A 10,928-nucleotide genomic window follows, 5' to 3' on the forward strand; every position below is an offset into this window, starting at 1 on the left:
TAAACCACAGAGCTGCTGGTAAAACGCACGAAAGTGCTGTTTGAATGAATGCTTATGATCCTGCTGGTGCCTACTAAGTTGTAGAAACATCTCAAGGATGATCAATAGGAACAGGATGAGTCTGAGCTCAATTTCGCATCTCTTAGCAAAAGGTCTGAATACTTTTGTAAATACATTTATTTTATTTTTTATCTACAAACTGTTTTCGCTTCGTCATTATGGGATATTGTGTGTAAATTGCTGAGAGAAAATATATATTTAGTACATTTTAGAATAAGGCTGTAACGTAACAAAATGTGGATAAAGTCAAGGGGTCTAAATACTTTCCGAAGGCACTGCAAATTTAATTTAATTATAGATATAGCATCAAAATGTAGACAATGTGATTTCCCCCTAGCTGATCATTGTCTGCAGCCTTCTCTGATCGTAGTGTAATGAGACAGGCAGAGATAGTGAGCTTGTCCATGGTGGTTGGCGAACCCTAAATATTCTGGTCTTTTTAGCCTTGCGTGTCATCGACTGTGCCACAAAACCATGCTAAAGTGGTAAGGTCTATATCCCCATTTATAAACACAGGGTTACTACAGTTATTGTTATTTATGCTGGTAATAATTATTTTTGAGTTATTTTTAATAGGGGGAGGGTCAAATGAAAATATATGTAATTTTGGGGATGGGGTTGAATTTTATTTTTTTCAACACCTCGAGTCGGACCAGCCGAACGCTCTGCACGTTATTGTGAGGTTTTATTGATAACGACATATTTCGATAGCCCTGACATAATAAGGTCAATCCAATCGTTACCTTTGGTGTCTTGGGCCAAGGTTAGTATTCTGAATGCATGACATTGATTCCAGAATTTTCTCCCACAAAAAGGATTGACAAGAATCTAGAATGTCACATAGAACATTTGAGGACGTGAAGGACGTCATTCTATCAGCCCACAAAAACACAGAGGCCGGGGACAAAGTCGGCTTCTACAACACCTGGGCAGAGAACTATGACCAGGTAGGATCATTACTGTAGTCTACATCTCAAAATGCACCCTATTTCCCATATATGGTAGTGAATGACTTGTTATGACCTGAGGTCTAAGTGACATTGGTCAAAATATGTATGGTGCACTCAAGAGGGGGACACGGGTGTCATTTGAGATTTGCCTAAAGTCCAACTACTTGTCAATGTAATGCGTTAGGCCTACTGGTCCACTACTACTCCGCGTTCAGTGAGCTTGTGTGACCTACCCCTTTGAAGGTGAGCCGTTGTTGCTCCTAGACATATCCACTTTACAATAACAGCACTTACAGTTGACTGGGGCAGCTCTAGCAGGGCAGAAATTATACACGCTGACTTGTTGGAAAGGTGGCCTCCTATGACGGTGCCACATTGAAAGTCACTGAGCTCTGCAGTAAGGCCATTCTACTACCAATGTTTGTCTATGGAGATTGCATGGCCGTGTGCTCGATTTTATACACGTCAGCAACAGGTGTGGCTGAATCCACTAATTTGAAGGGGTCTCCACAACCTTTTGTGTATGTCTTTCTATACATTTTTTTAAAGAAATCATTTTGACAGTATGCCTCTTTTTGTACTAGCCACATGTTGCAAGCCAAGTGTTTTGTTGTCCAATCTACATTGTAGTAGGTGAGGAAAACAGACTATACAGTGCCTTGTGAAAGTATTCGGCCCCCTTGAACTTTGCGACCTTTTGCCACATTTCAGGCTTCAAACATAAAGATATAAAACTGTATTTTTTTGTGAAGAATCAACAAGTGGGACACAATCATGAAGTGGAACGACATTTATTGGATATTTCAAACTTTTTTAACAAATCAAAAACTGAAAAATTGGGCGTGCAAAATTATTCAGCCCCCATAAGTTAATACTTTGTAGCGCCACCTTTTGCTGCGATTACAGCTGTAAGTCGCTTGGGGTATGTCTCTATCAGTTTTGCACATCGAGAGACTGAAATTTTTTCCCATTCCTCCTTGCAAAACAGCTCGAGCTCAGTGAGGTTGGATGGAGAGCATTTGTGAACAGCAGTTTTCAGTTCTTTCCACAGATTCTCGATTGGATTCAGGTCTGAACTTTGACTTGGCTATTCTAACACCTGGATATATTTATTTTTGAACCATTCCATTGTAGATTTTGCTTTATGTTTTGGATCATTGTCTTGTTGGAAGACAAATCTCCGTCCCAGTCTCAGGTCTTTTGCAGACTCCATCAGGTTTTCTTCCAGAATGGTCCTGTATTTGGCTCCATCCATCTTCCCATCAATTTTAACCATCTTCCCTGTCCCTGCTGAAGAAAAGCAGGCCCAAACCATGATGCTGCCACCACCATGTTTGACCGTGGGGATGGTGTGTTCAGCTGTGTTGCTTTTACGCCAAACATAACGTTTTGCATTGTTGCCAAAAAGTTAAATTTTGGTTTCATCTGACCAGAGCACCTTCTTCCACATGTTTGGTGTGTCTCCCAGGTGGCTTGTGGCAAACTTTAAACAACACTTTTTATGGATATCTTTAAGAAATGGCTTTCTTCTTGCCACTCTTCCATAAAGGCCAGATTTGTGCAATATACAACTGATTGTTGTCCTATGGACAGAGTCTCCCACCTCAGCTGTAGATCTCTGCAGTTCATCCAGAGTGATCATGGGCCTCTTGGCTGCATCTCTGATCAGTCTTCTCCTTGTATGAGCTGAAAGTTTAGAGGGACGGCCAGGTCTTGGTAGATTTGCAGTGGTCTGATACTCCTTCCATTTCAATATTATCGCTTACACAGTGCTCCTTGGGATGTTTAAAGCTTGGGAAATCTTTTTGTATCCAAATCCGGCTTTAAACTTCTTCTCAACAGTATCTCGGACCTGCCTGGTGTGTTCCTTGTTCTTCATGATGCTCTCTGCACTTTTAACGGACCTCTGAGACTATCACAGTGCAGGTGCATTTATACGGAGACTTGATTACACACAGGTGGATTGTATTTATCATCATTAGTCATTTAGGTCAACATTGGATCATTCAGAGATCCTCACTGAACTTCTGGAGAGAGTTTGCTGCACTGAAAGTAAAGGGGCTGAATAATTTTGCACGCCCAATTTTTCAGTTTTTGATTTGTTAAAAAAGTTTGAAATATCCAATAAATGTCGTTCCACTTCATGATTGTGTCCCACTTGTTGTTGATTCATCACAAAAAAATACAGTTTTATATCTTTATGTTTGAAGCCTGAAATGTGGCAAAAGGTCGCAAAGTTCAAGGGGGCCGAATACTTTCGCAAGGCACTGTATATTTGTCATGCATCTAATTAGCCATTTCTCAGTGGCACCGGCGGCAGCCCACCTTGGCATCCTCACCTATTTGGCTATCAATTTCAAAAAAGTTAGGGGAATCAGGTCGGACTCCGATGCAGAACAAGTTTACCACATCACCGAAGCTACCAACTCGTTCTCCACTGACGAAACACCATCACAGGTGGAAGGAAGCTAGTAGACCTACTGATGCATCCTCCCAGTCCAGACTGACCTCACTGCTCTGGCCCGGCAATGACAGTGGCCTCCTCTAATTCCTCCCATCAAGAATAGTTTGGTATTTGGTATTTTATTAGGATCCCCATTTAGCTGTTACAAAAGCAGCAGCTGCTCTTCCTGGGGTCCACACAAAACATGAAACATAATACAGAATGACATAATACAGAATGACATAATACAGAACATCATTAGACAAGAACAGCTCAAGGACAGAATTACATATATATTTTTAAAAGGCACACGTAGCCTACATATCAATGCATGTACACAAACTATCTAGGTCAAATAGTGCCTCAGTTTCAGTGCCTCTAGTGAGAGTGCCGGCCATCCTCCTCTCCCAGAAAACCAGGATAATGACTGCAAGGTACCCAGTGGAGCTCATGAGTGCCCCCCCCACAAGTGATGAGACGGATGGCCCCGACCACGTCGTGTAATTTAATAGGCTACCAGCTAAATACTATATATAGCTATAGATAGGCTAATCGGCGTTGTCTGCATAATGGAACATCCCCTAGTTAGCTATTGTTTTGACAGTGGACTGATTGTATTACTTGGCATTAATGGACTGGTTTTATGCAGCACAAACTTTCTATCCAAGTTGCGAGAGAGCGCGAGGATGGCTAAGTTAGTCTGTAGGACAGTTGTGTATTCTTCAAAATCTAATGGTTACTGATTTAGTATGTTCTGGCATCGAAAATTCATTTTACAACCTGCAATGTTTGAATTTCCCACTTTTAATGACTAAACAAATAGTGTACATTATTGCCGCCAGACAGCATTCAACATAGCAGCATCGCGACACCGTAGGCCTATAGCTTCATGAAACATCAACGAAAATGACAACCTAATAAAAATAAGCATGTATAAATTAAAGCAACGCTATAGGTTAACATGTATCCGTTAAAGCAAGGCTATAGGCTAAGATGTATCCATTAAAGCAAGGCTATAGGCTAAGATGTATCCATTAAAGCAAGGCTATAGGCTAAGATGTATCCATTAAAGCAAGGCTATAGGCTAAGATGTATCCATTAAAGCAAGGCTATAGGCTAACATGTATCCATTAAAGCAAGGCTATAGGTTAACACGTAAGACCACGTAGTCTGATAGATAGCCGTGTAGACTTCGCAATTTCAGAACTCTGGACAGCAATCGGTAGTCAATACTTTGAGTGGCTGGCGCATTAGATGTATGCATTTTTTTTTTAGGGAGAGGAGGGGTCCAGAGAGACTGGGCTACTCCAGTCTCTACTGTGTATAACTGCGTGAATGTTAACTCCACCGCAGGACGTGGGTCTTCTGGACTATCGTGCGCCGAGTCTGGCGGCAAACTGCCTGTCCCCCTGTTTCCATGGCGACCGGGTGACAGCAGTGATTCTGGACGTGGCCTGTGGCACTGGATTGGTTGCAGCACAGGTGAGCCTCACTAAATCACACCCCTGACACCTATGGTAAAATATCAGGTACCTTTAACACAGTTTGCACAGTACACAGGATGGAGTGTAGCTTTGGGGTGAGTGATGACGTCTGTGATTTTGTCTGTCTTATGTGCAGCTGAAGAGGATGGGCTTCAGGCATTTTGTGGGCGTTGATGGGAGCAAAGGCATGTTGGAACTGGCCAATAAGACGGGCCTCTACCAGGACCTCAAGCAATGCATGCTGGGAGACGAACCACTTCCTGTCCAAGCGGGTACCACTAAACTTTGAACTTTGCATAACTGATCATGTTCTAAATAGTCAGCAAATATCAGTCTGTCTGAAGCAATCAGACATTACTAGACCATTAGATTTATTCTGACTTGAATACTGGCAGATTTTCATGCTTTATCCTAGGATATTACATTACAAACATGCAGGGAGATTAGATTAGACATGCTTTACCCTGGGAGATTACAATACAAACATGCAGGGAGATTAGATTATACATGCTTTACCTTGGGAGATTACATTACAAACATGCAGGGAGATTAGATTAGACATGCTTTACCCTGGGAGATTACATTACAAACATGCAGGGAGATTAGACATGCTTGACCCTGGGAGATTACATTACAAACAAATTCACGGAAAGAAAAGCAATTTGGTGAAAAAGAGTTTACTACAGTTTCTCACTGTCTCCTCTTCACCCTCTGTCTCTTTCCCCCTTCTCATCCTCCTCATCACCCTCCCTCTCTATTCCCCCTCTCTCCATTCCCCCCTCTATATTCCTTCTCCCCCCTCTCTATATCTTCTCCCCCCTCTAATCCCTTTCCCCCTCTCTATTCTCCCTCTGCTTCCTCATCCCCTGTAACTCGTCGTCCTCCTCCTCTACCCTCCTGCAGGGCAGTTTGATGTGGTAGTGATTGTTGGGGCGCTAAGTGACGGTCAGGTGCCAGTGAAAGTCATCAGAGAGCTGTGCCAGGCCACCAAACCAGGTCACATGACTGTTTTTAATTGGACAAAACATACTGTACATAATAACTTTATAAAGCGGGTAGTTTGGGTTCTGAAAGCCGTGGTATGTCAGACAATACACCACTGGTATGATGCAAAATTACTTGTTTACTCTTCTAGTTGCGTCGGTAACCAGGTTTGTGGTATATGGCCAATATAACACGACTACGGGCTGTATAAGAATGGCCATATTCCACACTTCCTCAAGCATTATTGCTTAAGTATACTATTCAGTAATAATACTGAAGTACATACACTTGTTCTATATACACTACAGTTCAAAAGTTTGGGGTCACTTAGAAATTTCCTTGTTTTTGAAAGAAAAGCAAACATTTTTGAGACGGGTGTTTTGTGGGTACTGTTTAATGAAGCTGCCAGTTGAGGACTTGTGAGGCGTCTGTTTCTCAAACTAGACACTCTAATGTACTTGTCCTCTTGCTCAGTTGTCCTCTTGCTCAAAGTGCCGTACGAGACCTTCAGTTTCTTGGCAATTTCTCGCATGGAATAGCCTTAATTTCTCAGTTTCTGGCCATTTTGAGCCTGTAATCGAACCCACAAATACTGATGCTCCAGATATTCAACTAGTCTAAAGAAGGACAGTTGTATTGCTTCTTTAATCAGAACAACCATTTTCAGCTGTGCAAACATAATTGCAAAAGGGTTTTCTAATGAGCAAGTAGCCTTTTAAAATTATAAACTTGGATTAGCTAACACAACGTGTCATTGGAACATAGGAGTGATGGTTGCTGATAATGGGCCTCTGTACGCCTATGTAGATATTCTATTAAAAACCAGACGTATCCAGCTACAATAGTCATTTACAACATTAACAATGTCGACACTGTATTTCTGATCAATTAGATGTTATTTTAATGGACAAAAAATGTGCTGTTCTTTCAAAACAAAGACATTTCTAAGTGACCAGCCAGATAGTGTATTTATAAACAGAAAGAGACAGAAACAAACTCCCCACCATGCCTCATTTTTACCCCTTCCAGGTGGTTACGTCTGCATGACAACCAGAGGTAACCATGACAACCTGGAGTACAAGGCTGCGCTGGAGCATGAGCTGGCGCTGATGGAGGGGGCGGGGCTCTGGGGTCACGTGGCGATCACAGAGGTGGAGGACTGGGAGAAAGCCGTAGCGGAGCCGGAGAAGGGGTACATACCTGGAGTGGTGTATGTTTACAGGAAGTCATCACAGTGACATTATCACAAACACTTTTGTTTTGCCAAAATAATTTCCATGTAAATTATTTGTCCATGTAAATGGACAATAAAGTATATTGTATCGTATCACATTGACCTCATCACAGTAACAGACCTGTAACAACCCTGTACAGTAACACCTGTACAGTAACACCCCAGTACAGTAACACACCTGTACAGGCCATAACAGTGACATCACAGTAACACCCCTGTATAGTAACACACCTGTACAGTCTGTGACAGTGGCGCCCTACATTGGCATTGAGCGGCCATCTTTGAAGGCAGCTTCTATTCCAAAGATAAAGATGCCTAGAAAATGCTTATCCAATAGAAATCCCCTCAAACACGCTTGTAGACAATGTTATGGCGACGTTAGCTAGTGAAGATCATCCACAGAAAAATGAAATCAGGGCTAACGTTCGTGTTGTTCCGAACTGCGCCATTTTAGCTAGTGGCCATTACAGAATGTCTATATACCAAATATTGAAAGAATCTGAGTTACGGTTCATGAGAAGAAGAATTTTAAAGTAATTTAGCATTAGCTTTATGCTAGCCCTTTTTTGTCAAACTTCAACGACCTGTGTTGTCTTTGGAGATATCAACAACAAACGTATTTAATTATGATCAATCATGTACAAGTTGTATTTGATAGTTTGACTGATATAACAAAATAGCCTGGATTTATAGGCATCAAAGTTTGTGAGAAGTTGTCGTCAGCCAAGCCAGTTGTAGCTTCAGAAGTTGTAGTAGAGTCTTCGTCAGACAAGCCAGTTGTAGCTTCAGAAGTTGTAGTAGAGTCTTCGTCAGACAAGCCAGTTGTAGCTTCAGAAGTTGTAGTAGAGTCTTCGTCAGACAAGCCAGCTGTAGCTTCAGAAGTTGTAGTAGAGTCTTCGTCAGACAAGCCAGCTGTAGCTTCAGAAGTTGTAGTAGAGTCTTCGTCAGACAAGCCAGCTGTAGCTTCAGAAGTTGTAGTAGAGTCTTCGTCAGACAAGCCAGCTGTAGCTTCAGAAGTTGTAGTAGAGTCTTCGTCAGACAAGCCAGTTGTAGCTTCAGAAGTTGTAGTAGAGTCTTCGTCAGACAAGCCAGCTGTAGCTTCAGAAGTTGTAGTAGAGTCTTCGTCAGACAAGCCAGCTGTAGCTTCAGAAGTTGTAGTAGAGTCTTCGTCAGACAAGCCAGCTGTAGCTTCAGAAGTTGTAGTAGAGTCTTCGTCAGACAAGCCAGCTGTAGCTTCAGAAGTTGTAGTAGAGTCTTCGTCAGACAAGCCACCTGTTGCTTCAGAAGTTGTAGTAGAGTCTTCGTCAGACAAGCCACCTGTTGCTTCAGAAGTTGTAGTAGAGTCTTCGTCAGACAAGCCACCTGTTGCTTCAGAAGTTGCTCAAGTAAAGTTGCATGAGTAATGCAGAGTAATTCTGGAGGTGGACACGGTGAGATGCAAGTCAGACAATTTTGTATCCCCAAAATGCAACATACATTGAAAATTGGTGATCAATGGAATCGGGGTAAGAGCATTTCTTTTGTATCGTTGTTGATAATGTTTCTTTAACTATTTGTAATCGTATACTGTCTGGTTTTTTTTTTCGGTTTTTTTTTCATAAGGTAGTCATTTATGAGCCTTGAGCTGTTGTAATCATCATGTATGTCAATTGTCTTTATTGGTGTTTAAACTCAACCAAATAAAATCAAATGTTTTTATAAAGCCCTTTTTACATCAGCTGATGTCACAAAGTGCTTGTACAGAAACCCAGCCTAAAACCCCAAACAGCAAGAAATGTAGAAGCATGGAGGCTAGGAAAAACTCCCTAGAAAGGCAGGAACCTAGGAAGAAACTTAGAGAGGAACCAGGCTCTGAGGTGTGGCCAGTCCTCTTTTGGCTGTGCCGGGTGGAGATTATAACAGTACATGGCCAAGATGTTCAAACGTTCATAGATGACCAGCAGGGTCAAATAATAATAATCACAGTGGTTGTAGAGGGTTCAACAGGTGTAAATGTCAGTTGGCTTTTCATAGCCGATCATTCAGAGTTAGAGATAGCAGGTGCGGTAGAGAGAGTTGAAAACAACAGGTCCGGGACAAGGTAGCACGTCCGGTGAACAGGTCAGGGTTCCATAGCTGCAGGTAGAACAGTTGGAACTGGAGCAGCAGCACTACCAGGTGGACCGGGGGCAGCCAGGAGTAATCAGGCCAGGTATTCTTGAGGCATGGTCCTAGGGTTCAGGTCCTCCGAGAGGGAGAGAGAGAATTAGAGGGAGCACTCAATTTGTGTTGCACCTCACTGTTGGTAACGCAATTGGAGATGTCAAAGTGGAAATAGTCCACCCACACACTGGAATAAGTTCCCGTTGGCAGAGAGAAATTGGCGAAGCAAGAGGTTTTACTCCGGCCAAAATCTGTCCACGACAATAAGCCCACTAAATGAGGTCAATGAGTTTCAAATTTGGTCTACAAAAAAATGGAATTGCTATTTTGCTACGTGAGGCTTATTTGATCAAATATACGTTTTGTAGTGGTTAGGTTGTTACGCAACTTTCCACTTTATATCGGAGTTGTTCCTGTTGTCATAGAGATAAATAGAGGATTGATCATGGATATAACCCATTTTAGCATGGACATTGCCATTGAGGGCTTCCACCATTTTTTAAATTAGTCAACTGGGTGGGATTCTGGGCAGCAGGTAGCCTAGCGGTGAAGAGTGTTGGGCCAGTAACCGAAATGTCGCTGGTTAGAATCCCAGAGCCAACTTGGTGATAAACCAAGTCGATGTGCCCTTGAGCAATGCACTTAACCCTAATTGCTCCTGTTAGTCGCTCTGGATAAGAGCGTCTGCTAAACAACTCAAATGTAAATGTATACAAAAAATATATAAAAAAACGCAACATGCAACAATTTCAAAGATCTCACTGAGCTACATTTGAAATAAGGAAATCAGTCAATTGAAATTACATTCATTAGGTCCTAATCTATGGATTTCACATGACTGGGAATACAGATATGCATCTGTTGATCACAGATACCTTTTTTAAAAAAAAGTAGGGGTGTGGATCAGGAAACCAGTCAGTATCTGGTGTGACAACCATTTGCCTCGTGCAGCGTGACACATCTCCTTCACATAGAGTTGATCAGGCTGTTGATTATGGTCTGTGGAATGTTGTCCCACTCCTCTTCAATGGCTGTGCGAAGTTGCTGGACATTGGCGGGAACTGGAATAAGCTGACGTACACGTCAATCCAGAGTATCCCAAACATGCTCAATGGGTGACGTGTCTGATGAGTATGCAGGCCATGGAAGATCTGGGTTCCAGGAATTGTGTGCAGATCCTTCCGTAATGGGGCCGTGCATTATCATGCTGAAACATGAGGTGATGGCGGCAGATAAATTGACCTCAGGATGTCACGGATGTGCAAGGCACATAAAATTAAGTGAAGAGTTAGAATGGAGTTACAGAGTAACAGAGAACCTCACATAAACCTCTGTGCTGCACCTCAACAACTGCATGTGGTTCTGTCATAGGCGTAGTAAGTCACCTGTATTTTTCAGGGGAAAAGGAAGTTAGTTTGAAAATACTATATCCCTGAAAACAGGTAACATCTGCTTTCTGCCAACGCCACTAAGGATGTTGGTTGACAGGAGGAAATGGAGCCAATGGGGCTAATGCAGCTATTTGAAGCTAATGGTCCACAGCACATACATAGATAGAAAGACGACTCATCTCTATTTCAAAGAAGTTAATTTTCTTCTTATTTTGTGTTTGAAGAAAAGCATAAAGCTAA

The 10,928-nt window shown here is 42.2% G+C and overlaps 1 protein-coding gene across 2 annotated transcripts in view; it reads left to right on the forward strand.

Annotated features, from left to right (window-relative positions):
- mettl27 (methyltransferase like 27) overlaps window positions 1–8,857 on the forward strand; it is a 12,187-nt gene extending 3,330 nt beyond the window's left edge. Inside the window, exons 2-6 of one of the 2 annotated variants that reach the window (XM_021591611.2) lie at window positions 876–1,007; window positions 4,807–4,935; window positions 5,074–5,209; window positions 5,841–5,933; window positions 6,951–8,857. In XM_021591611.2, the coding sequence (XP_021447286.2) occupies window positions 894–1,007; window positions 4,807–4,935; window positions 5,074–5,209; window positions 5,841–5,933; window positions 6,951–7,159 (681 nt within the window). In that variant the 5' untranslated portion in view covers window positions 876–893 and the 3' untranslated portion in view covers window positions 7,160–8,857. Of the gene's footprint in view, window positions 1–875; window positions 1,008–4,728; window positions 4,936–5,073; window positions 5,210–5,840; window positions 5,934–6,950 lie in introns of both variants that reach the window. The other variant, XM_036968292.1, reaches the window with a different exon arrangement.
- The last annotated feature ends 2,071 nt before the right edge of the window (window positions 8,858–10,928 follow it).

This window comes from Oncorhynchus mykiss, chromosome Y, assembly GCF_013265735.2.
Source record: "Oncorhynchus mykiss isolate Arlee chromosome Y, USDA_OmykA_1.1, whole genome shotgun sequence".
Lineage (NCBI taxonomy): Eukaryota > Metazoa > Chordata > Actinopteri > Salmoniformes > Salmonidae > Oncorhynchus > Oncorhynchus mykiss.